General features: G+C 36.7%; 1 protein-coding gene across 1 annotated transcript; it reads left to right on the forward strand.

The window, feature by feature from the left end:
• The first annotated feature begins 7 nt into the window (after positions 1-7).
• SGO2 (shugoshin 2) lies at positions 8-27,981 on the forward strand. The gene is made up of 9 exons (XM_056111887.1): positions 8-140; positions 2,570-2,745; positions 4,338-4,415; positions 9,152-9,234; positions 13,043-13,284; positions 15,165-16,271; positions 16,575-18,329; positions 21,430-21,577; positions 27,947-27,981. The coding sequence occupies exons 1-9, from the start codon at positions 8-10 to the stop codon at positions 27,960-27,962; spliced, it is 3,738 nt and encodes a 1,245-aa protein (XP_055967862.1). The 3' UTR covers positions 27,963-27,981.
• Positions 27,982-27,983: the final 2 nt, after the last annotated feature.

Here is a 27,983-nt window from a genome sequence, read left to right on the forward strand (position 1 = left end):
TTTAGTGATGGAATACCCAACAATGGAATCTAACTCACTTTTTGTCCCAGGATTAAAAAGATGTGTGAGAGACAAAAGAATTTCGAAGACCGCTAAGTTGAATGTTTCTCTTGCTTCAAAAATCAAAACAAAAATATTAAGTAAGTGATATTCTTCTAGAGAAGCTAACCATTTTACTTTCCTTGATGAATTGTTATTACTGTTTGTTACTTGGTTTTATCAAGCAAAATATGACTTTTGTTGAATGATATTTATTTCCTATTTGATTCTTATCTCCTTAAGTCCTGTTAGTTGGCTAGTTATAATGATTAACCCCTCACTAGTGACAACTGAGTTTTCATCAGTGAGGTTGGGGTTGCCCAAGGCAGCTAGCTAACTGCTGTCCACTAAAAAAAAATACCAATATGATCTTTCTGGAAAGAAGATTGTTTTATTTTTTTCATTTAAAAAAATTTTTTTTTGCTTTTTTGGGTTACACCCAGCGATGCACAGGGGTTACTCCTTGTTCTGCACTCAGGAATTACTCCTGGCTATGGTGGGGGACCATATGGGATGCTGGGAATTGAACCCAGGCTAGCAGCGTACAAGGGAAATGCCCTACCCACTGTGCTATTTGTTTCGCTCCAGCCCAGATTTTTTTTTTTTTAATGTGAGATTGTTTTTCTGGCATGCTGTAGCAATTGAATGATGGGTCATCTACATAGTTGTCCCAGACAGGGTCTCATAGTAGGTGATTTTATATAGCCAAAGGTCAGTATGATGGTTCTGAACTCTTTAGAGGTGGAGTTTCATGACTTCTGGAGTTGAGATATTACTTCTAGGAATGATCTCCATGGTTCCATCTTTACAGGAATGGGGAAGGTTTCCTGCTGGTATAGTCAATGCAAGTGGTTAGTGTGTGTGCCCTGTGAAATAGCCAAATCTCCTTAGCACCTTTAGATTTTTTTGTTTGGTTGATTGATTTTTGGTTTGGGGCCATACTTGGCAGTACACAGGGCTTACTCCTGGCTCTGTGCTCAGGGATCACTACTGGCAGGCTTGGGGTACCATATAGGGTAATGGGGAATGAACCTGTGTTGGCTACATGCAAGGTAAGCATCCTACCCATTGTACCATTGCCCTGGTCACCAACATCCCAAGTGTCTTTATAACCATGTTCCTCTTTCCCACTTCTCCAGCTCCACGACCACTTCCTATAGTGGCTATTTACTGTTCTCTTTAGCATGGCCATTACATATTCAATTGTTATGAAAGACTGTATTGAATTTGAGGAATGCAATAGGAAAATGTTATTCTCTTTTAAATTTTGGAAATTCTTAAATCTAGTCTATTTCCATTTGTTCTTATCAAGAGAATTATTGGAATCTTCTTTCTCTGTGCCAAGATGAAGTAATTTTTGGACCTATTTTCACATTTTTTTTTTTCTGTAGAGAGCACAGGGGCCCTAGCCAGTAGTGCTTGGGAACTGAGGGCTACTCCCAGTGAAACTCAGCTCAATAGGACAGGCCTGACTGCTTCTGTGCTTGTACACAGCCTGGGGTGCTACTTTGACCCAGCAGTACTGAGACTACTCGGGCTACGTCTGGAAATGCCTGGGAAAACTTGCCAAAACATTTAATCACTATTTTATTGGTTTTTGTTTGGTTTTGCTTTGGGGTCATACATGGCAGTTCCCAGGGCTTACTCCTGACTCTGTGCACAGGGGTCACTTCTGGTAGCGCTCAAGGGACCATATGTAGTTCTAGGGGATCAAATGCAGGTTGCGCATGTGCAAGACAAGCATCTTCCTTGATGTACTATCTCTTCTGCCCCAATCATTATTTTAATACATGTTTTTCACAATTGGGTATTATATGGAATAATGGTATACGTTTTATAAATCATGGAGAGTATTTTAAGGAAACAACTAAATTTAAGGCTGACCAATAAAATTCCTTTGCTACCAAGAGAGAAGCATCTTTAAATTATATTTACATAGTACTTATAAAGAGAAGCAGTCAAATTTACATTACTACATACCTAGAAATAAGAGACTTTGGCGTGTGGTAGGGGAGGGTAGTAGATCCCATCAGGGTTTAGTTGATCCGTGCAACATTATACTTAAGTTTGCTTCTTTTCACTTGAAGTTTTGAAAAATGGAATTGGGAGCATTAACTATTTTTTCTCAGTTCTGGAATCACAGAAAATGGGTCTAAAGTGTTCACTGAATGTCTACAATCATTCCTATGGTATCAGCTTCTCCATTCTATATCCTAGTCACAGGAAGGAAGGTAGAAAGATCAACAAGTATCGACATTTGGTTTTTGTGACTGATTTAATTAACTCTAATATAGTATTTATTCTGAAGTTTCTTCAACTCTATTCACAGATATTCTGCATTCTTCACAACTCTTTTCTTACCTGATTTCAACTCAAAACTGAGTATATAGTCTTCAGAGTTGCCTCTGTATTATTCTTTTTTCCAAATCAATTAAAACTTAGAAATTGAAGTACATTGTTGAACAATTGTTTTATTAAGGAATGTGTAAGGTATAAGTTCAATATTAACTCTTTAAATTTTTTTTTGCAGACAATTCTTCTATTTTTAAGATTTCTTTAAAACATAACAACAGAGCATTAGCTCAGGCTCTTAGTAGAGAAAAGGAGAATTCTCGAAGGATTACAACTGAAAAGATGTTATTGCAAAAAGAAGTGGAAAAACTGAATTTTGAGAATACATTTCTCCGTCTAAAGCTAAATAATTTGGTATGGAAACTATTGTGTTTAAGCTAAAAGTTTTAACAAAATCTCAACTATTATTTTGGAAGCTCTAGAAATATATTTTAAATCTCAAATTACTGAAAGAATAGTTACTAAAATAGGCATCTTGAGTCCACATTCTAAATATTTATCTGTGTATTCCTAAAGGTGTATATGTAGCACTGCAAACCAGTATAGTGTCTTAATCAGTATTTGATTGCTTATTACAAGCAAAACTTGGTGCAAGGCTACATTTTGAGGATTTGGGCATAAAATTTGTCCAGTAAATTAAAAGGAGGGAGTTTAGACTGTTTGTATTCTTCTTTAATCCTAGTATTTCAGTGATTACAAGCCTAATGGATTATAGTCATTGCTTTTTCTTTGAATTTTCAATTCTATCTTCAGATAGAGCAGTAAAAAGCAAAACAAAAATCACAAGATTATCTGGACTGGAACTATAGCTCTATCTAACACTGAATTGAATAAAAATTGTTTAAAAAAGGAAAATGATCCACTAGAGGGCTTAAATTCCTGTGGATGACAGTCTATGATCACTTCCCATTTGATGCATTATCATTATTAGAAGACAGAAAAATGTTTGTAGGGAAATTTATGATCAGAAACATTCTAGGTATGCATGTTTGTGTGTGTATGTGACAGAGTACATGTGTATAAGACAGTGCATGCAAGTGTGTATTTGAACTGTATAGAACAGTTTCTTATATAGAGATTATTGGGGGGGGGGGTGGGGGCAACTAGTGCTCAGGAGGCTAAGGGGCTGCTCTACTCTATACTCAGCTTGGCTGTCAGTTCTGATGGTTCAGTGCTCAGTCCCTGCAGTGTGGTGCTGCTCAGACACAGAGGCACTGGGACCAGCAGAGCAACCCAGTCACATCTGGTGGTGTTTGGGTGGCCTGGTAATGCCAGAGTCAAACCTGGGGGCCTAGCATAAGTAGAGCAAGTATTCCATTATTTGCTGCATCCTATTATACCATTGTGCTTTTTTGTTTGTTTTGGGGCGACACCTGGCAGTGCACAGCTCCTCCTGGCTCTCTACTGAGAAATCACTCCCCTAAGCTAGTGAGACCACATGAGTTCCTGGGGATTGGACTCAGTTAGCCATATGTCAGATTATGCTATACTCCAGCCCCACTATAGTACCTTTTATTTCAGTGCTGATGGAGGTTGGGGACTCCCAATTGGTATTTGGGTAACAGTATGACTCTTTCTGATGGTACATTGCCATCTGGGCCAGTAGTTCTATGCTAGGCCCCAAGGTTATATTGCTGTTTGGGCCCTGTATGCCCCAAATTACCTGGGTCATCCTGATGGTGCTCAGAGGCCCTCTAGCATCACACCTGCATTGCTTGGAACCTTGAAGGGCTGCACCCAGCACTGCTTAGGGGACTATGTTGTACCCAAGACTGAACTGGACTCGGATGCGTATAAGACATGCACCTCATTCCCTGTACTATCTCTGCAGCTCCTCTTATAGTACCTTTTTAACTTAAGATGATTTTTTTAGTTTTCTTAGTCTGCTCAACTGATTGTATGCATAAGTGGTATAAATTCTAAATCTTTCTATTTTGCATGTACAGAATAAGAAGCTTATAGATATAGAAGCACTCATGAACAATAATTTGATAACTGCAATTGAAATGAGCACACTCTCAGAAGTAAGTGGAATATATTGTTGTGTACTTTTTTTAGCATTGTTGAGGATATCTCAGTTAATTGCACTGAAGTTAAATATTTATCTTAAATTTATAAAAAACAATAATTTTAACTGAATAACAGCACATTAATATTTGGCATAATTGGTTGTTGAAATAATTATATAAAAATTAGATTTTAACTAAAAGTAGCACAGAATCATACAGCTCTGCAAAACAGAATGGCCCCTGAGTAGATTCAAAAGTATATAAAACAGTAGTATAGGGGTCAGAGTAAAGAGTTTGTCTTTTATGTGGCATACCTGGGTTCAATCCCTGGTATCTTTTTTTTTTTTATTAGTAAAACACCATGAGGTAGAGTTGTAGACTTACAAATTTTTGTGCTTGGCTTTCAGTTATACAATGATCGAGTACCCATCCCTCCACCAGTGCCCATTCTCCACCACCACTAATCCCAGTATCCCTCCCATCCCCCCATCCCACCTTGCCTCTGTGGCAGGGCACTCCCTTTTGTTCTCTCTCTCCTTTTGGGTGCTGTGGTTTGCAAAAGAGGCATTGAGTGGCAATCATGTTCGGTCTATAGTCTACTTTCAGCATGCATCTCCCATCCTGAGCGGATCTTCCCAACACCCTTTATTTGGTGGTCCCTTCTTTATCTGTGCTGCCTTTACCCCTAGAGTATGCGGCTGGCCTCCAAGTCATGGAATAAACCTCCTGGTATTTATCTCAGCTACTCTTGAATCGCTGGTATCTTTTATGATCTCCTGAGCACTGCTGGGTATAGTCCCAAAACCAAAATTAATAATAAGATTGCAGTTAAAATTTAGTATCTTAGATTAGATACAAATTTGCAATATTGCAAAAAAGGATACTTTTTTGTAAATGAAAATAATAATTTCTCAGTTCAACACCTTGAATCTTAGTGTGCTCATATACATGGCACATATAGTAGTAGTATATCTACACAAAATTATTGTAAGAATTAAATGTAACTAGTGTATTCTAAAAATAATAAACATGCAATAAATTATAGCTGTTACTTTTATTATATGTATATTTTCCTGCGCTTTAAATTCTTCTGAAAGTTTTTAAATTATTTACAAGGCTCTTAAATATATAATGTTTGTGGTAAGATGATAGAACTCTTTCAATTTGTATGGTTTGAAATAGTAGCTTTGAAATTTTATGAAAACTAAAGACTTGGCATCTTACACTGTAACACAAAATCCACATTTGTTTAAAGAAAGGATTTGTGGAAATGAGAATAATATTCACAGAAGTTGTAGCTCATAGCATATACATGTGATACCCAGAAAATAATGTTCACAGAAGCTGTAGCTCATAGCATATACATGTGATACCCAGGTAAACCAGCGAGCAGAGCTGTACTAAATACATTTAATGTTCTCTATATACATTTAACCTTCTCTATATCAGGGAGTAAATTCTGCTTTGCTCATCAGCCTATCAGACAGAATCAGTTGCTCAGCATAAATTACCAAGACTAGAGTCAGGTCTAGAGTCAGGAGAGAGTAGAATCAGTAGACAAACTGGCTTGGATAGTAAAAGAAAGAAGTTAATTGACCAGATGAGGAAGCTGGGATCAACTCACTCATCTTAAAGAACTTTGCGGGAACAGATAGCCCTAAAAATTACTTGCTTATATGTTATCTCAAGTTTTATCCCTCCTTCAATTCTTTAAAATTTAAATCTAAATTTTAAAAATTCTTTAAAATTTAAATCTAAATTTTAAAAATTCTTTAAAATTTAAAATTTAAATGTTATTTAGGGACAATAACATGATTCCTTAATGATTTTTTTTCTGGCACACCCAATAATTCTCAGGGCTTACTCCTGGGTCTGTACTCAGAGATCACTCCTGGTGGATTTAGGGGACAATATAGGGAGCCAAGGATCAGCTGCTGCAAGGCAATGACCCTGCCTTCTATGCTATCTCAGCCCGCCCCTATTCCTTTTATGTGCTTCTTTTTAGAAAAGTCAGGAGGGCTGAGGGCAGCATCTGGAAAAACTGAAAAGAGTAAGTGTATGCAGAACAAGAGAATGAGAGACAGTGTCTAAATTGGATGCCCATTTTCTTGAACTTTCTCTGTTTTTAGCTAAATAACTTTTGCAAATCAAGTTTCATGATTCTGTTTCCTTTTAGTTGTTAAGAGGGAGTTTGATAATATATACATTTGGTTCCAATATTAGAATAATATGTTTTAAAGTATAGAATGAGGTCTGTTGTTATTTTTCATTTGTTTCCAATTACTTTTACTTCTCTTCTTCTCATAGAAGTAGAAAAACAAACAAAAGCATATAAAATGTAAAGGTTTTTTTTCTTATAAATATAGCATACTAATTATTCTCTGCCTTTAAAAATTTAACACATTTTGAGGCTCTTTCCATATCACCATGGGCATGCTTCTTCATTCTTTTTTTACACTGCTTAGGATATATCTAGAATGGGCCTTCTAGTCTAACTGGGCTCCTCTTATTGGACAGTTCTTTTACTTTTTGATGTTGACATGGCATTTTTATTGCCTCATTAATTTTTTTCACCCATACAAATTATTTCCATCAGGATATACAAACAAAAAAAAGTCACTTGTCTTTAAAAGAAAAACAAAAATTCGTACCTAATTTTTTTTTCTATTGTTATTTATTTATTTTTTTTCCCCTTTATTTTATTTTATTTTTTTTAAAGTTGTAGATTTACAATTTTTTGTGCTTTGGTTTCAATTATACAATGATCAGATACCCATCCCTCCACCAGTGCCCATTTTCCACCACCATGGATAATATCCCTCCCACCCCCATCCCCCCATCCCCCCTGTCTCTGTGGCAGGGCAATCCCCTGTGTTCTCTCTCTCCTTTTGGGTGTTGTGGTCTGCAAAAGAGGCATTGAGTGGCAAACATGTTCAGTCCATAGTCTACTTTCGACATGCATCTCCCCTCCTGGGAGGATCCTCCAAACATCCTTTATTTGGTGCTCCCTTCTCTATCTGAACTGCCCTTTCCTCTAGGATACCCGGCTGGCCTCTAAGTTATGGAGTAATCCTCCTGGTGCTGATCTCAGCTATTCTTGGGTATTAATCTCATATTTTGTTACTTTATATCCCCCAGATGAATGCAATCTTTCTATGTCTATCCCTCTCTTTCTGACTCATTTCGCTTAGCATGATACTTTCCATATTGTCGTACCTAATTTTTAACTCCTACTTCCAGTCCTTTTTCTCCTTTTCTTCGAGCAATATATTTTAAAAGCGTTGTTCATATTTAATTTCTTTTTTGTTCAATGTTTTTTTGTTTGTTTTTGCTTTCGGGCTACACCTGTCTGTGCTCAGCTTACTTCTGGCTCTGTACTTAGGGATCATTCCTGGCAATGCTCAGGGGATCATATGCAGTGGGATGGAACTGATGCCAAGGATCAAAATGGGGTTAGCCACATGCGAGGCATGGATTGTTACTCCTGTACTATCTCTGGCTGCTCCAGTTTCTCTTGAAACCTACCTGTGGGATTTTTTTTCTACCATGGCACTAAAACAGCTCTTCTGAAAATTGATATTCATGTTGTCAAAGCCTTTAGAAATATATTTCATGGTCCTTACATTAACCTCCATATGATTATTTTAGGATATTATACTCTCCTAGGGCAGAAGCAATAGCACAACAGTAGGGCGTTTGCCTTGCATGCAACCAGCCCGGCTGATCTGGGTTCGATTTCTCTGCCCCTCTCGGAGAGCCCGGCAAGCTACCGAGTGTATCTCGCCTACACGGCAAAGCCTGGCAAAGCTACCCGTGACGTATTAGATATGCCAAACACAATAACAAGTGTCACAATGGAAACGTTACTGGGCCTGCTCGAGCAAATCGGTGAACAACAGGAGGACAGCGCTACAGTGCTACACTCTCCTAAGATTTTTTCTTTCTCACTGTTCTTTTTCAGTTTGTTTGCTGGTTTTTCTTTATTTTCCTGGCTGCTAAATTTTAGGTAACCAATGGGGTGGGGTAAGAGATATAGTAAAGGAATAAGGTGCTTGCCTTACTTCTGATCCTGTTTGGATCAGTATGTTGCCGATCATGATTTGCTTTCCAGCACCCCATATGGTCCCCTAAGCACTGCCAGAAGAGATCCCTGAGTACAGTCTGGAATAATCCCTGAGCATAACCATTGTGGCCAAAATAAAAATAAATACATAAATTTTAGGTACTCAAGGACTCAGTTCTGGACTTACCTCTTCTGCCTATACTTGTTTCCCTAGATTATTTTATCTACATTTATGCTTGTAATTACTGGTAAATGAAAATATAAATAAAAATTTTACAATAAAAATCACCTAGACTTTTTAAAACATTTTAAACAACCACTTAAATTATACTTTATAAAATCCAATAATATATTACTTAATGCATATGTAGTCAAGAGTATATCTGCATATATATGAAGAGATATTATGTATGGTTGACTATACACGTCTATGTTTATTCCATGCATAGATGACCATTTGGAAGGTTTATTTACCAAAATATTAGTAATAATTATTTCTGTGTGGCCTACGTGCAGATGGTTTGTGACTATCTTGTCATCATATTCTTATTCAAGTATTAAATTCTAATTTAAGAATTGTTCTATTTCTATTGATATCTTTGTATAATTTGATGAATTTGATGCTCTAATAGCAAATGTTTAATGACTTTAGAAGTTTTGCTTTTTATTTTCTTCTTTTCAAAACCAGTTCCATCAGAATTCCCTTCTCCTGCCCACTAGCAAGAAGAAACGTAGTAGTAAACAGTGCAAGTTGATACATCCATTTGCAAGGTAATTACTTTAAAACTTGGTTAAATAATGACTTAAACAGTTCTACCTGAATTGAACTTTGAATGGTTTGATTTGATCTGCTTCCTTTGAGATATAGAAAGGTACTCAAAAATAAACAATGAAATGCTTGTTAACATCATGGCAGTAAAAGAAACCAGCAGTACTCAGGGCTATACGTACTCCTGTGATCACTCCTGGTGGTGCTCTTGGGACTAGATAGGTTTCTGGGGATTGAACCTGGGTTGGACGCATACAAGGCAAGACCCTACTTACTGTACTATTGTTCTGGTCCCCTGTTGTAAATATTTTTAAAATATGTTTCTTTAGATTAGAAGCTAATCTTTTAAATCCTTTTCGGTTGCATTTTTTTCTTATTTTGTTTTTTCTTTCAGTTTTTAATTTTTATTATTAAACTTAATTGAAATAGTTTACATGATTTATTTTTGGTTTCTAAAAAGTCTTTTGAAGTTATTCTTCTGTAAATACTCGTTCAGCAACTTTTTAATTTTTTAACATGCCACTATTTTTGATAAGACTTATTATTCAACTCAAAACACTTCCTTCTTTCTATTCTGATACATTCTTTGGTCCACAGATCATTTACAAATATTTAATTTCTTGGCAGCTGGGTATTCTAGTACTTATTTGTTAATTTACACTTTAATTTCATTGTAGTTTCAGAATATATTCAAATGGCAGTTTTTAAAAATTTATTGAGACATGCATTAGAATATAATCTGGTCGGATTTAGCTAATATTTTTAGCATATGTGATTGCAGGATAACATTGGTTTGTCCTTTTTTCCCTTGCTTCAGGGAGCTGAGGTATATCGGGTTATACCCATCACAGTGCTCCCGAGTCACTCACAGTCCATTGCTTATCTGTAACCTCTTTCTTTGTGCTCTGCTTCCCCAACCGGTCTATCAACATTTCCCCCTAATCAGACTCTGTTAACTTATAAGGTCAGATCCTTCTAAGGACACTGGACTTGTATTGACAAGTGGAATATTGCTTTTTCTCCTTCTCTTATGTCCTTTTGCTTAGTTTACTTTAAAGCAACGTCCTTTTTGTATATAGATACAGGAAGACAGTTTACACTATGCTTTTGTAACTTGTAAGTTAACTGACTCTTAATAATCACTTCTGGGCATCTGTTTTCTCAACGTTAGCCTAAGTTGCCCTTAGTTCCTAGCACCCCAAAAACAGGGTCCCGACGAGGGACTGGATCAACCCAGATCAAGCTGTGAGCTACCTTGGCATCAAAATGGGCCAGGAAAAGGGCCACAATACTTAACTATAAGAGCATGATCATGGGCAAATTTTGTCATGATCCAAAAAGTAACGACTGGAGCAGGACCCTGCTAGGGTTAAGAAATACCAATCTGACCTGAGCACTGTAATCTGAGATCTATAGCGAGAGGCCTCCAGGAGAGTCATCCTATAAGCTTAATATACCTCTTACCGTGTCCATACAAAATGACTAATATTATGAATGTTTATATGTTTGTTGGACTAACGAAAGGAGAAACACACCCATAGATGGAATTTTGCTCTTGGGTGGGTCGTCCTGCTGAATGAGAGTTTGTTCTAGAAGAAGCTTCCCCTGAGGGAAGGTCTTTACCTCTGTTGGTTGATTGTATGACCACACCTATGTGTAAATTATTACTCCAACCCCTCATGATTTGGGATTTAACTAAGGTTGTAAGAGTGGTCAGAGGAAAATCAAAGGAGATCTGGGAGAACTGGGCAATCCAGAAGGAGAAGTATGAAGGAACAGGATCCAAGAGGAGGATAAAGAGTATTGGGGAAGGGCAGATCCGGAGGTGGAAGAGAATGGAGATGGGAATGGAATAAATTGCCACTGACACCAACCAGCCTGGCCCTTGTTCCGTCCTTCATCTGCCCATTGCCATCGGCTGCCCTAGGGTGGGGGAGGTAGCAGAGACCACCAAACATAGGGAGGGAGGGAAGAAGGGAAGGGGGGAGGGGAGAGAGAGAGAGGGGAGGGGAAGAGAGAAGAGAGAGCCGCCTCGGCCCATCGTAATTTATTTTTTAATACAGAGTTGATATTTATTATGCAGATCCTAATATCTTTCCTGCTTCTTGATAGTGTCTCCTAATAGCACTTAATAGACTTGCCTTAAAAATCTACTACTCTCATTGTTGGTTTATCTCTTTCTTTAGTTCAGCCAACTTTCAGGGCTTTGGGGGGCCCACACCCTTTATTCCCTGGATCCATATGGGAGTTATTCTTATGAACCCTTCATGTAGAATATACACTCTAGCCCTTTGAGCCATCTCTCCAACCTCTTTTGCTTTATATATTTTAAAGTTCTTATTAGATGCATATGAAGTTAGAGTTGATTTGTTTTCCTGATTTTATGAATATGAAATGTTTCTAGAAGTAATTGCTACTTTAAATTCTGCTTGTATGGTATAACATTTTCATGGTGTGACTTTCTATAAGTTTGCTTTCTAATTTTGTTGTATTTTTAAAATCTGATCTTTCATTTTTACCCTCTTCGCTTCACTCTTTGTTGCTTGCCATGACTGAGAGTCATCACACACTTCACTGTGGTGCTTGCCTCGGGGTGCTCTGATCATGGTGTCATACACTCTGCTGAGGTAGAATTGCTCTCCTTTTGTTGCTTGCGCATGTTTGCTGGGGGTCCTACTCTTCAGTTTGCTTATACATGTTATGTGTTGTGATGCTCACTTGCAGTGGCTGTAGTGCTTGCCCAGGTGCAGGTGGCACTCTTATCCATGGTGCTTGCACATCTTTTTAGTTATACTCACACACACCCTGAAATGGCTGAAAGGAAAATCACTTGTGGCTTCTGGGAACATATCAGCAGGGATACCAATATCAGTTTTTGTATAAAACAGCACCAGGGATTGAATTCAACTTGTAAGACAGATCACTGAATCACTTCCTGGATTCCTTTTGTTATATGTTAAATGTATATAAGGTCATTTTTTAGTGTAATATCTCTTACCAAGTTCACATCAGTGTGTGGCATCCGTAACTCACACTTCGATGCAGCTTGCTAATCAGAATGTTTAGTATATTTGCATTTTATATAATTTCTTATAAAGTTGGATTTGTATCTGCAATCTAGTTAAATTTTCTTTGAGCCACCTGTTTGATGTTTTTTCTCTCCTTTATTTCTTTTAAAACACATATTTTTTATTTAGCATTTCTTGATTATTAAATTATTGTCTTCAGATAATCTTTTATGATTACTTAATGATAACAACACCCATTCATTTTTTAATTCTTAAATCCAAGTGATTACTACATTCTCAGTTATGCTAGCACCTTGAATACTTTAACTCCATATTTCTGTATCCAGACTTTATTCTCTTGCTATATATTTTTATTAAGTATGTTTTAATTCCCACAAATTAATATTTTTTGTATTGTCAATATTATCTTCTACTTTCTTATTTTCAGAGTTTCCTGCACTTTTTAAGTTGTATGATCATTATAAACAACATACAAACATTTACTATAGTAAGAATTTCTAAGTGTTTTTAAACTTAATACTAATGACCCAGCCAGTGATTATGTCAGTTATCTCCTTTGTGGCACAGGGTTAGTGGGAATTAGAAACATTACCTGTTTTCTCTTAAGTTCTGTGTTGTTAGAAGCTACCTGTTCTCTTCTTATAGTTGTTTTTATGCAACACAAAATGGAATCTACATAATTTATTTTTAGATCTTGAATAAATATATGAACTATAGGAAGAACTATCTATGTGATTTTTCTCAACCATTTATATAGTATAAAATTTCTGCTTGGCTTTAGGGTTCCATTAACTTCAAATGATGATGATGATGATGATGATAATGACAATGACATTAAAAAGAAAATGCAACATGACATTAATGTTATATCAAAGACATCATCTGATACTTCATCTTCAGTATCAACAAGACAAATTTTACCTACACAGCATAACTTGGAATTATCATTTCTTAAAGAAAATAATATGGATGGCTTAGGCGACTCAGAACATATTTCTTCTGTAATTGATAGACTTCCCAAAGGTGAGTTTCTTTTTAAAAAATTCATGTTTGAGTATTAATATTAGTTATTAGATTTTCTTCTTGAGGATAGCGATATATAAAACAGTGAATAAGTTAGATCTCTGTGTTACAGAGTTGTAGTTTTGCTAATTTCTACCTTAAAATTACTGGTGAAAAATTTTATTTAAAAGTAAATATGTGGGGCTGGAGCAATAGCACAGCGGATAGGGCGTTTGCCTTGCACTCGGGCAACCCGGGTTCGATTCCCAGCATCCCATATGGTCCCCTGAGCACCGACAGGAGTGATTTCTGAGTGCAGAGCCAGGAGTAACCCCTGTGCATCGCCGGGTGTGACCCAAAAAGAAAAAAAAAAGTAAATATGTGACAAATGTCAAGTCCATGGCACTGAAGAAAGTAATATTTAGAAATGAGCTGGTCTGTAATGCTCAAAAGGAGAGAGAGAAAAAAGGAAAGTGTCTGCCATAGACTCTGGGGGAGGGGGGTAACTGGGGACATTGTTGGTGGGAAATGTACACTGGTGGAGGGATGGGTGTTGGAACATTGTATGACTGAAACCTGTATCTTTTTTAACTATCTCACAGTGATTCAATTAAAAAATATAATAAGGAAAGGAATGAGCTGGTAATTTCCTTAGTAATTTAGCTTATGAAGGATGCCATGTACTTATTTAATTTCACAAATGTAAGAATTGGTGACTATGTTGAGATCATAATTAATGAAAAATCAAATGCAACCTAGGTAATGGGTAACCAAGGGAAAATGACAGCACCTCTGTTTTTTTGAATTGGCTGGGATTCTTTGATTTAAATTGCTATTAATAATGCTTTGTCATAAGCATAATCCCAACATCACACATGAACCACCTCACTCCCTCAAAACTCCCCCAAATTTCTTCACTTTTGGCACCACCCCTAACTCAGTTTTATGGATCAGTTCTCCTGCTGTTGCCTTCAGCCCTTTGTTACTTCCTTGCAGTGTATCTTTTAAGTCCCTCATGTTAGAGAGATCCTTCAATATTCCGTTCTTTCTGACTGGCTTCACTCAGCGTGATATCCTCTAATTGCATCCATGTTCATACAAATTGCATGACTTTGTTCTTTCTTAAAACTGCATAGTATTCCATTATGTATATACAGCTTCTTGATACATTCATTTATAATTTGGTATTTGGGTCATTCTTACATCTTGGCTTTATTTATTTATTTTGGGTTTTTGAGTCACATCTCACCAATGCATCGGGCTTACTCCTGACTTTGTACTCAGAAATTACTCCTGGCAGAGCTCAGGGGACCATATGGGATGCTGGGAGTCAAACCTAGGTTGGCCTGTGCAAGGCAAACACACCCTACCCGCTGTACTGTAGCTCTAGCCCCATCTTGGCTTTTGTACTAGACGTTTGTCTTTTTATTACAGGGTATTTAAAATAATAATTATCTGCTGCAGTCTGGTTTTTGTGTTTGTTAAAAGACTTTCAAACTGGGGTTGAACCATGGCAATACTGAATTAAGAATTTGAATTTTTTCTTTCAAACATGTATGTGCTGCATATGTGAATATATATTTACATATATACATGTGTGCATTAATTATATGATTTTTATCGACTTTAACTGCTTACTGATAACCTTTTGATAGTAATCCTTGCCAAGAGTTATCACTGTTATTTATTATCCTCTTCTTACTCTAGAAATATTTTGTTAATGAATCTACTCTTGACTATATTCTACTTTATTGTTCAGGCCAGTGCAGAATGAATTCTTTGTATATATTTTCTACAGATACCCATGTGAAATGTGACTTATAATACTTCAGTCATTTCTACTTCATTTAAAGTAAATTCCTTGTTATGCTTATTTCTGAATTTTTTTCTTTACTTTATAGAAAATCATCCCCATTCAGACCAAAATCTCAAGAGTTCTCTAATGGATGAGATGAAAAATCCCCAGTCCACTGGTGATAGAAAAGAAAAAATACCTGTTAGTAAGATAACTACAAGGAAAAAACGTTTATCTTCTTGGGAATCAAATAATCCTCCTGCACACAGTCCCTGTGTGGCAAATGTAGATGAACAACAGATTTCAAACCCAGAATTAGACTGTAATAATGAGATAAATGATATCAATGAGTTTACTGTAAAAAAGCAAAAAAATTCACATTGTTTTCGTGACTCCTCTTCTCAGCCTGCAAATGAACCTGCTACAGAGTCCATGAGTCAGATTCAGGCTTCTAATAACTTTCTGTTGCAGAAAACTGTGTATGATGGTGACATGGATTTAACTGCTAGTGAAGTAAGTAAAATTGTCACAATTTCAACAGGCACTAAAAATGCAAATAATAACAAACTAAATGATTGTAAAACTAAAACTTTCAGAAAGGTGAAATATTCAAGTTCTGGAAAAAAGAGAGAAAAATCGAAAAGTAAATTGAAAAATGCAGATGTGGAAACTGAAGAAATGACTGAAAATGAACTAGAAAGAAAAACAATTTTCCTGGATTGCAAAGGGGATACAGAAGAGATGGGTTTTATTTCCAGCACTGAACAGCCAACACAGTTGTATATGCAGAACAAAATATCCCTTACTAATGATTTTGATCCAGATGACAGAGAAAGTACACAGTATAATGAAAAGAAGAAAAAATTACATGTAACCAATGAGCAAGAAGAAACATACTCTCTTATCCAAAACTCAGGCAAATTCCAACAGGAAACTAAATGTGGTATGATTCAGAGTTCTGTATCTTGCAATAAAAGAAAAGCTTCTAGACAAACTATTATAATTCGGAAGTTTGAAAAGGGTGACCAGTTTCTAAGTCAAAAGGATAAAGAAATCATTCCTGAAAATCTGGAAAATATAACTGAATTTCAAACAGCTGATCATACCACCAAAGATAATGGAAGTTTATGTGATTATGAGACCCAAAATATATTGGATTTGAAAAAGCATATCACTGATAACCAGTCTACTCAGCAAAATGAATTAAAAATTAGTAAGAAGCTCAGACAGAAAAGAAATCGGAAGACAGAAATAATTTCTGAAGCCAACCAAATAAATGGAGATGATAGTCAAGATATTTGTGGCCAAGAAAAAGGTAACTTTTTCCCTCTCCAAACCCAAGAGAGTAAAGAAACCATCTCTGACAATCTAGAAGTTTATTTAGTAAATGTGTTTCAAAGTCCTGCTATTTCCACTATCAAAAGTGGAAAACTGTGTGACCCTGTGGCCCAGAATTTGTTAGGTTTGCCCAAGCAGATCACCGATGTGTGCCTTGTTCAGCAAAATAAAATGAAAGTTAATAAGTCTAAGCAGAAAATAAATCGGAAAACAGAAATAATTTCTGTAGCGAACCACATAAGTGGAGGTGTTGATCAAGATGTTCATGGCCAAGAAAAGGGTAACTTTTTTTCTCTCCAAACCCAAGAGAATAAAGAAACCATCTCTGACAATCTAGAGGTTTATTCAACAAATATGTTTCAAAGTCCTGCTATTTCCACTAGCAAAAATGGAAAACTATGTAATTCTATAGACCAGAATTTGTTAGCTTTGCCCAAGCAGATCACCGATGTGTGCCTTGTTCAACAAAATAAAATGCAAGTTAATAAGTCTAAGCAGAAAATAAATCGGAAAACAGAAATAATTTCTGAAGCGATTCATCAAGATAGTGACAAAAATGTATGTTACCCAGAAAAGGAAAGCAATCATTTATTGCTAAAGGATACTGAAATTTCTCAAAACCTAGAAGATCCTCTTGAGTTTCAAATATCTGTTCTTTCTACCACAAATAGTAAAAGCCTTTGTAAGAGTCAAAATGTTTGTGAGATGAAAAAACAAATCCATGATCCGCAATCTGCTTGTCAAAACAGGTCAAAAATAGATGAGAAGCTTAAGCAAACCTTGTATCAAAAGGCAGAAATCTTGAAAAATAGTCAAATAAATGAGAATATTGACAAAGACACGTATAATTCAGAAAGGGGTAACTTGTTTTCTCTAACTCAGAAACATAAAAACATCATTCCTAAAAACTTGGAAGACTTCAATGAGATTGAAAATGCTGATGGTTTTACCAGAGGTAATGAGAATCTCTCTGATTTTGAGGCTGTAAAAAAGCATGTAACTGATAAAACACCTTTGAAACAAAATAAGCGAAAAATAAATAAGCAAAGGCAGAAAGTAAGTCAGAAAAGGAAAATTACTTTTGTAATGAGCCAAGTACATGAGGATAATATTAAAGATATTCATAACCAAGAAAACTGTTCAAGAAATCTTGATTTTACAATAAATAAATCCAAACAAAGACTTGAATGTCAAGATATTATTGGTCAATATGATATGGAAATCAACAGTAATGAAAAGGAAAAATTTTCTATTTCAAATTCCTACAAACGAGATGAAAAGCATGAGAAAGAATCACTAGACAAAGCCATGATTATTCTATCAAAAGGTGAAAACAAAGCAATTTTGCACTTAAAAGATTCTTTACAAACATTTGCTTCAGAATCAGGCTTAAGACATAATTCTAAAGAAGCAGACTGTGATTCTGGAAACCAAATGAAACCACGTAAGAGTCAAAAACGAAGAACTAAAACTCTGAATAAAAGTGGTAGTCCCTTTGTGGAAATGATAAATGAAGAAGAGTGTCAAGTCCAAACACAAAATAAAATGACATCCAAATCAAGGAAAAGAAAGAATTTAATAAGATCTTCTGGTAGTCAGGAAGTAATGGAGATAATATCTGACACCATTCAGGGGATACCAGTTGAATCTAAACAAACTAATAAGGAAAAATCTTTGGAAAATGAGGAAATAGTCAAATTAAAACCAGACTTTTACACAAAGATGTTTAAGTCTTTATCTCAGATATATTCACCTAGCGTACAAGATTCTTCCTTTAACAGCGCTCATGAAGATTCAATGCCTGTGAGTGTTTATTCTAAAGAAAATTTAGTCCTGAAGAGCTCTCAAATCTTTCAAGCAAATGATGATATACAAGAGAAGATGAAAGGGATGAACATAGAAGTCAACCAGAGAACAAAAATATCAGGAGTAGGTAGGTTAATACCTGAATTGGTTGAGTTTAAAAAATGTATTTTGGGGCCAGAGGGGTATTACAACTGGTAGGTTGCTTACCTTGCCTGGGGCCATTCCAGATTCAAACCCTGGCATCCCATGTGGTTCCCAGAGCCCACCAGGAGTGACTCCTGAGTTCATAGCCAGAAATATGCTCCCCCTCTCACTACCCAAAGTGGATTTTTCTTTTTCAATTAAGCAGTAAAATATTTCCTGCTATAACATATATATATATATATATATATATACATATATATATTTAATTCTTTTTTGGGGGGAGGGGCGGGCTGTTGGGTCACACCCAGCGATTCTCAGGCTCTGTAGGCTAACTACTAACTCCTGTAGGCTGAGTATCACAGGTCCTTCTGAACACACTTGGGAGACCCTCTCCCCTGCCAAAAACAACTGATTTGACTTTTGTCACAGAATTATCTGATAATGGCATCAGGTACATTTTAAAAATTCCATCTGTTTACATGAAATTAAGTGTTTTAAATGCATAATAATGAATTGCCCCCATTTGATTTTATCAAAGATAATTGCAAATTTTGCACTAGCAGGACTCTTCCCCAACAGTATATATTTAATGTGACCAAAGCATTAGTCTAGGTGTTTTGTAAGCTTAAATAGTAAGCAATACCAAATCCTTCTCCTCAGAATACTTGTATATGTGCAAGTAGCATGAAATACAGTAAATATTTCAATGGATTTACACTATTATGCTGAGAAAGGGAAGGGTGGGTAATTTTGACTAGAGGATCCTGCAAATGAATCATGAAGTAGGTTTATTTCAGGCCCTAAAGAATTTTTATCATTTGTGCTTTCATTTAACCTCTATCCCCTTTATTAAACTAACACTTTCACTGCAGAAAGTCAAAAGTAAAACATCAGAAAATAGCAGAAAAAATAATCCAGATCTTTCCCTGTGAATTTGGAAGAACTACAATCAGTATTTCAACATTTGCATGCAGACTTGAATTTTTAAATAGTCTTTAAATGATACTATATAAAACTTTGTTCATCCCACTATTTTCCTTATTACTGTTTAATATTTTGAAACACCAGAGATTTCCATATCAATTAAATTTTTCTACTGAGGATCAGAGAGATAGTTCAACAGGCCAAGTGTGTGCTTTGCATGCAGTATATATATATGTGTGTGTTTGATTCCTGACATCATATAGCTTTCCTGAGCACAAAACCCCGAGCACACAGCTTAGAGTAGTTGAGCATTACCAGGTATAGTCCAAAATAACCTTTTTTCCTACTGAAAGCCCAATATTTCACAGGATGTATAGAATCCTAGATTTTGATGAAAAAGACTAATCCAGGTAAAAGGATTATAAAGCAAGCTGTTTAGATGGATAAGACTATTCAAGATTAAATTATAAAGCAAAACTAAAGGTTTTTTTAATATTTACATTTTTAACTTTAAACACCATGGTACTTTATTTAAACACCATGGTTTATGAAGTTGTTCATAACACAGTTGTTATAGGCATTAAATGTTCCAACACCAATCCCACCTCCAAAGTGATCTTCCCTCCAACATGTTCATGTTCTCCCAACCACCCCCCGCCCGTGCCTGCCCCCTTAGTAGTCATAAATTAATTCATATTACTTGTTACAACTGAATGGCTAATAAAATTACCCCAAAAAATTACAGTATAAGAAAATTTGTGAAAATTGTTGTATCCCACTATAGGTTCATTAAGTCTTTGAAGGTTTTACTGCTTATTTTCAATTGAGCATTCTGTGTCACTACTTTTGCTTATTGAGCTTAGTTGGCTTCTATGTTACTTTTCCATCTAATTTGGTGTGCTCCTAGCGGATATCAGGATTATGGAATTTGGAGGATCTGTAGAGCTGGGCCAGTGGATGAGTTTACATGGCAGCTGTGAATGTGGCTTCCAGGACTTCTGGAAGTATGATGGGGGCGGGGGTGGGGGTGGGGATAGTGGGAGGTTGCCCATTCCCACTCTGAGAAGACCCCATAGTTCTCAGCCTGAAAACTGATACACCTGGCTGGAATTTTTGTTGGTTTGGTGTCAATGTAAAGATTATTTGAGAGGCAGTAGCATTCAGCCATTGGCATGGTGGCAGCTGTGGTTGTGGGGTGCGGCTGCCAGGGCTTCAGCAGGACAGGACCCGGCCTGTCTACCTCCTGAGCGCACCCCAGCGTTTTCAGTAGGGAAACTAGTGTACTTACAAATTTTAGCAGCTTAGTTTGCCTCTCTAGATTTAGTTGTGAATCTGTAAAGCTGGGCCAACAAATGAGTTTACATGATGGATGCTGCAAGTTGTGGGCATACAGTTTTAGAATTGTAGATGATTAGTTAGACTTACAAGCAGTCTTTCTTCTCACTTCTATTGCCTTTCTCAGATTATGACATCCTTGTCAAAATTGAGTGAATATATAGTAATTTTTTTGGTTTGCTCTCTGCTTCTTTTCATTTGAGCCTTCTGTGTTGGACTACAGGGAATTTTACTGATAAGTGATTTCAAAGGAAAAATATTGTAGATCACTTTGAAACAAACTACCAATTTGTTTTAAATTTTAAGTCTTTTTATATTATTGGAAAAAATTGAAACTGGTTTACAAATATTTTCAGTATTATAATACCTAAAGTTAAAACTTTAGTTATATATTTTTATAATATTTATTTTTAGTTTTAATTTTAAATATTTAAAATTAATTTAAAAATTCAAATATTTTAATTAATTACTTAAATTTTAAAGTCTTAAATATTAAAACTTTAAATATTTAGTTAAAAAATTTAATAGATATTTTTAAATGTTCTAAGATTTTAGATATTCTAAGTTTTTGTTTAATTTGGGGGCCATACCCAGTGGTATTCAGGAATTACTCCTGGCTCAGTAGTCAGGAATCATTTCTGGCAGGGCTCAGGGAACCATATGGCTTCCAGGGATTGAACCCCTGGTGATCATGTGCAAGCCAAATGTTTTACTTGCTGTCTTCTCTGATCCAAAACTTAATTCTAAGTTTTAAAATTTGCTGCAAGTAATTTGCAATATGCTTATTTTTTACTAATTTTTGTGAAAATTATATTGTTTTTAAGGTGATCGAATACTACAGGACTTGACAAATACCAATTTTGTTTCAAATAACACTGATAAACCTGAAAATAAGTCAGATCTATCAACAGAGCTGCCAAGCCGAAAAAGAAGGTGTATACCTCTCTGTTTAAAAGAACCAAGTCTCAGAGAGTAAGTACTGCAGTAATATTGTAATGATTTCAGCATACTATTGTTAATTACATGTGTAAAAACTTCCTGCTGCATCAGTATTTGGATACATTTGGATACTGATTCTGTTGAACATTTCTGGTAACATGTAATCATTTCAGCTTAATATAATAAGATTTGAAGAAAACGTTTTATTAAATAAAAAAAAGAGATTCTTTGGGGGAGGTATTGGGATGGAGTGCCAGGGATTAAACCCTGGGCCTCATGCATGCAAGCCAAATAAATGCTCTGCTACTGAATGACACCACTGACTCAGACCTTTAAGTCTTTTTTGTTAACCTGTGATTTGGAAACCACTATTTTCATTTCCATATCTATTGCCCATATTTATTTCCTTGAAGATTTCAGAGGGTTTAAATGTCCTCAAAGAATAACAGTTCTTTTTTGTTTTTTTAAAAACCAGATATATTGCAACAAAGAGAAAGTAACATTAAATATTATTACTTCCATTTATCTGTCTTCAATTCAGCTGTTTCCAATTCTTCGCCATACTTGTTTCATCTGTCTTTGAAATAAATTTTTGGGATGGCTGAAGAGATAGTATAGCAGGCAAGACATTAACTTTGGGTGAGGCCAACTTGGGTATAATCCTTGGCATCACATATGGTCCCCAGTCCCACTAGGATTGATCCCTGAGCAAGAGCCAGGAGTAAGACCTAAGCATCAGTATGCCTGGCCACCCCCTTTCCAAAAAAAAAAAAAGACCCCAATAAAACAAAAAGTATCTTTAGTGTTGGATTACTTAATCCTTTAAACACTTCTCCATGTAGTTATTAGTTCTAAAAAATAAAAACTTCTTAACAAAGCCCTTAGCAAAGCTAGGTAACAATAATCAACTCTAACAATTATTTCTTACTGTCACCGTATAGCAATACCTATTCAATTTTCCTTGATTATTTAAAAAATATTTAAATTCCATTTACATGTGTTTTTTCCCAAATCTTATTTTTTTTACAGAATAAATGAAATAACCTACTTGGAGCACCTGTTCATATTTGGTATTTTCAGAATAGGAAAAATAAGATTCTCTTTGTGCTAGTGCAGTTTTTGCTTCTCTGATTGATGGTTTTGAGAGGTAAATTTAAAACCATAACTACTAGATTTTCAATTTTATAAGGAAAGGTAAGAGAATCAAATTAGGAGGGCTAGTACAGTGTGTTGGTGCCCAGCCATATCATGAAGGTAAGTCCTTGGATGCTGCCCTGCAAGCAGGAAGCAGAACCAGGACCCCACCTTGCAGTAAGTGGGTGATCCTAAGCTTGAGAGTGGGATTGATATGGAAAAGGCAAAACTAACCCTCTATGGCCAGCAAATTCCCGCAGCACAAAGCAGCGGCTTCCCCTTCTCACATACTTCAGACCTAGCTAAACTTTAGATGTAAACATCCTCTCCTATTCATCAAAGACCCCAGGTGTGAGGAGATCATGACCTATGTAATTGACTGTTTTCAGGTGTGAGGAGGTCGTGACCTATGTAATTGACCATATTTTTCTTCTTGTAACTGATTATGTTTTTCTTCCTTTAATTGATTATGTTTAGTTACCTCTGGTTCTTTGTTCTTCCCTTGATGTTGAATTTCATTAGTAATTCTTCCCATGCTGTTGTATTTCATTGGACGTGATTATAATCCAGCAAATAAAAGGAGGCTGAAAAGATTGTTCTCTGCCATAAGATCTGAGCGAGTCTGATTTTCTGTGACCCATAATTTTTTTTTGCCTTCCTTGTCTCAGCGCCTCAGACCGCCTAACCGACTGTTTGTGCAACAACAGCGGGAAGGGAGTTACCTTGTAGGTGGCTGACTTTGGTTCAATCACCAGCACCCCATATGGCTCCCACATCCCTGCCCCGAATGAACCCTAAATTCTTGGCAAAGCCAAAAGTACACCCTTAGTACCACTGGGTGTGGCCCAGAACATAAAAGCATGCAAGCAAGGTGGAAACAGAGGAGGAAGAGGAAGAGGTGGAGATAATAATCAAATTAAAAGTGAAATAAAGAAGGCCAGGGATGTGACTCAAAGGGCCTGGTGTTCAATCTCTGGTACATGTGCCCCAGCAGCACCTGGTGTGGTTCCCCAACAGCCTTTTTTAAAAATGAAATAAAGGACTAAGGACTTGTTAAAAGAGAAAGTAAAGCCAGTTTATTTATAGTTCACATACCAGGCTTTATACATTTATGTGTACAACTTTAGTATCTTAATATATATGTACTAAATCACAAATTTGATATACCAGTTTGTCTGGAATCTTTTTTTTTGGCCACACCCAGTGATGCTTAGGGCTTACTCTATGCACTCAGGAATTAACTCCTAGTGGTACTTGGTGGATCATATCAGATATTGGGTATCGGACCCATGTCAGCTGCATACAAGGCATTCCCCTTTCCCACTGTACTGTTGCTTCAGCCCCTGGAATTTGGTTTTTGTAGCTTTTGGCTACTATGAATAATGCACTGTGAAAGTTTTTATATGTATATTTTTAAATTTCTTTAAAATAGATGTTTAGATGTGGAATTGTTGAATCACACAGTAACTGTTTATTTGAGGAACTACTTTATTCACAAAGCTGTTGTAACATTTTTCCCTCCCTTGGGGGCCACCACTGGCATTATTCTGGGCTTATTCCTTGCTTATTCCATGGAGCAGAGCAAGGAACCATAAGGGGGCCAAGCATTGAATCCCGGTTGACTGCATGCAAGGCAAGCACTCCTACTTATTGTACTATTGCTCCAGCCCCATATTAACTATTCTTATTGCTTGTATTGTGTTGTATTCATTATCTACTGCTACCAACCAATATTACCATGAACTCAGACATCTTAACAAAACAAGAGACATTTATTACCTCCTGGTCTTTGCAGCCAAGAGTCTGATTTCCTTCAGTGCTCGCTTAGTTTCTCACTATACTGTACTCTTACTGTGTCATCCAATCCAATTCTCATCTGGAGACTGCTGGTGGAGAGAACCCACTTCTAAGCTCATATAGATTGCTGGCAGAACTATTTTCTTTATGGTTATAGGACACATTGCTCCAGATTCTTGTTAGAGGCCAGAACTGGTTTTTTAACTCCTTAGAAGCTCCTTTGGCTCCTTGCTATATATAACTCTCAACATGACCACTTTCAAATCAGCTACAGAGGGTCTGTAGAGCAGAATTAGCAAGACAGAGGGGGTTGTTTGTTTTGAGTTTTGATTGTCTTTGTTTTTAATAGAATTCCACTTTTTTTTGTTGTTACACTGTGCAGTATCTGAAAAATCCTATGAAGAATTTTAATGGTATTCTGAGCACAGCAGGAGGCTATGAAGTTTTGGAACATGGGCATGTACTTTTTTTTTAAAAAAAAGTTTTTAATTAAAAAGAAAATAGCTAATAAGGGGTTGGAGAGATAGTACAGCCGGTAGGGCACTTACCTTGCATGCAGCCAATAGGAGTTTGATCCCCAGCATCTCATATGGTCCCTGCGCCCACCAGGAGTGATTTCTGCATGAAGATCCAGGAGTGAACCCTGAGCACCACAACCCAAAAGTTGGTGGGGGATGGGGAGAGGGGAAGGGGTGAAGGGATTTGGCTATTAGAATTCAGGCATATTTTGTGGATTGGGACTTTTTCTATTAAAAATTTCCTCCTTTGTCATGTTACATGAGGATTTGAGAGACAAAGACTTAAAAAGGAAATGTACTATTTTACCTTTCTAATAACTGCCACTCCTACCAGTACCTGTCATGAGGCTGGAGAGATAGCTCAGCAACCGGAGCACATTCTTTACTGCAGAAAGCTTGGCTTTAATTCCAGTACTGTATGGTCCCCCAGAACCTCAAAAACTTATAAAAAGAAGCCAAAAACCAAAAATAAAGGAAAAAAAAGATTAAAAAAGCCAACAACCTTGTGATAACAGAGCTGGAGAGATAATATAGCAGGTAGGGCATTTGCCTTTGGCTGACCTCGGTTGCATCCCATATGCCCCCCCCCCCCCCCAGTACTGCCAGAAGTAGTTCTCTGAGCAAGGATTAACCCCAAAATATCAGCAGGTATGACTCAAAAGCAAAAAATAAAAAGGCTGGGGACCAACAACAGAACCTTATAATGCTTTCATCTTTTCTTATAGCTGAATAAGTATTCCATCGTTTAATGTACCAAAGGCACTGAATTGAGGAATTTTTCTTAAATCTGAGAGGTTTTTTTTTTTTTTTAAATCTGAGAGTTTTAATCCGAAATCAAACCCACATACATTGCTGCTAAAATTTATAACATTTAGAAATTCTGGGCTGGAGCAATAGCACAGTGGATAGGGTGTTTGCCTTGCAAGCGGCCGATCCGAGTTCGATTCCTCCGCCCCTCTCGGAGAGCCCGGCCGACTACTGAGAGTATCTAGCCCACACGGCAAAGCTTGGCAAGCTACCCATGATGTATTAGATATGCCAAAACCAGTAACAACAAGTCTCACAATTTGTTGTGAGACATTACTGGTGCCCACTCAAGCAAATCGATGAACAACAGTAGGACAGTGCTATGGTGCTACAGAAATTCTAGAAAACAGTAAGCTTAAACAGAGGATGTAATGCCCCCTGTTATCTGTCAGAAACAAATGCAAGTATTTTCTAGAAGAACCTTCCTTCATCTGAGTCTTCAACTTATATCGAGGAAAATAAACAGTAACTCACAGGAAAGATAAACATTACAGGGGTCAGAGAAATAGTACAGTAGTAAAGGCGCTTGCCTTGCATGTGGGTAACCCTGATTAGATTCCCTGCATCACATGAAAGTGAAATGTAGTGATATAAAGGGCAAATGTAAATTTAAAAAATATATACACTTTTTTGGAGTACAAAATACAGATAGAAAAGCTGTAAAAGAAACAAGGGAGTGATTTTTGTTTTGTTTTGGGGTCACACCTGGCAATGCTCAGGGGTTACTCCTGGCTTTGCACTCAGGAATCACTCCTGATGGTACTCAGGGGACCAAATGAGATGTTGGGGATTGAATCCAGGTAGGCCATGTGTAAGGCAAACACCCTACCCACTGTACTCTGGCCCAACAAGGAAGTGATTAACACAATTAAGTATAGTTGTATTTCTTGGGGGACGAGAAGAATGTGAACAGAAGGAGCCCACAGGGAACTTGGGAGATACATGTGGTGTTTTATTTCTTAACTTGGGTAGTCAGTACTTAAGCATTTATTGAATTATTTTTAAATAGTGCATTTTAATATGTCAGGTATGCTAAATTTGAAGGTAATAAAATTTGTAAAGTATAAAATATACATCGATTAATATTGTTGTAACTATAAGAGAAGGAGGCACAAGGTGGGAAGTGACCAGCTGTGTACCTGCCAGAGTGTTGCACATATACTTGCACATTTTCATCTGTGTTGCTAGCCAGAGGTCACTTGTACTCAGTAGCAGTCCACTTTCTGGCTATCTTCAGTTATGGTGCTCTCTGGATTATTGGATTATAATAATAATCTGTGTTATAATAATCTGTATTATTATTATAATAATAATCTCATCTGTGTTGCTAGCCAGAGGTCACTTGTACTCAGTAGCAGTCCACTTTCTGGCTATCTTCAGTTATGGTGCTCTCTGGATTATAACCTCCAGGTTAATGAACATCTGGCCATAGTGCAGCAGAAAATCACTTGAAGCATCAACCAGGTCAAAGAACAAAGCTTCCAGAATCAGACTGGGCAAATGGGCACCAAGGATTTGAATTCATGACCATAAACCTGCAAGGCTGGTGCTCTAAGCAGAGCCTGCACTAGTTCTTGAAAATATTAATTTTTCTTAAATCTTCTATTTCTCTTATGGTAGCACTGTAGCACTGCCCTCCCATTGTTCATTGATTTGCTTCAGTGGACCCAGTAATGTCTCTGTTGTGAGATTTCTTGTTACTGTGTTTGGCATACTTGAATATGTCACGGGTAGCTTGCAAGGCTTTGCCGTGCGAATGAGATACTCTTGGTAGCTTGCAGAGCTCTCCAACTGTCCCTCTCCACCGCCTCTCTCAGAGAGCTCAGCAGCTACCGAGAGTATCTCACCTGCACAGCAAAGTCTGGCAAGCTGTCCATGACGTATTCAAATATGCCAAATATGGTAACAAGTCTCACAATAGAGATGTTATTGGGCCCACTAGAGTAAATCAATAAACAACAGGAGGACAGTGCTGCAGTGCTTCTGTTTCTCACTGTCATAGAACATTTCATAGATGGCTAAGACTGAAGTTTAGGAAAACTGCTTTCTGTTGGTTTGGTGCACAAATTTTCTTTGCCATGTTTCATAGCAAAAAGTGTTAGTTTTGGATTATTGTTGTTAATCTTCCCTTTTTTCTACTTTGCAGCAAATTGAGAAGATGAAGTGAATTTTTGGACTCAATT

This window comes from Sorex fumeus, unplaced genomic scaffold, assembly GCF_029834395.1.
Source record: "Sorex fumeus unplaced genomic scaffold, SorFum_2.1 ptg000014l, whole genome shotgun sequence".
Lineage (NCBI taxonomy): Eukaryota > Metazoa > Chordata > Mammalia > Eulipotyphla > Soricidae > Sorex > Sorex fumeus.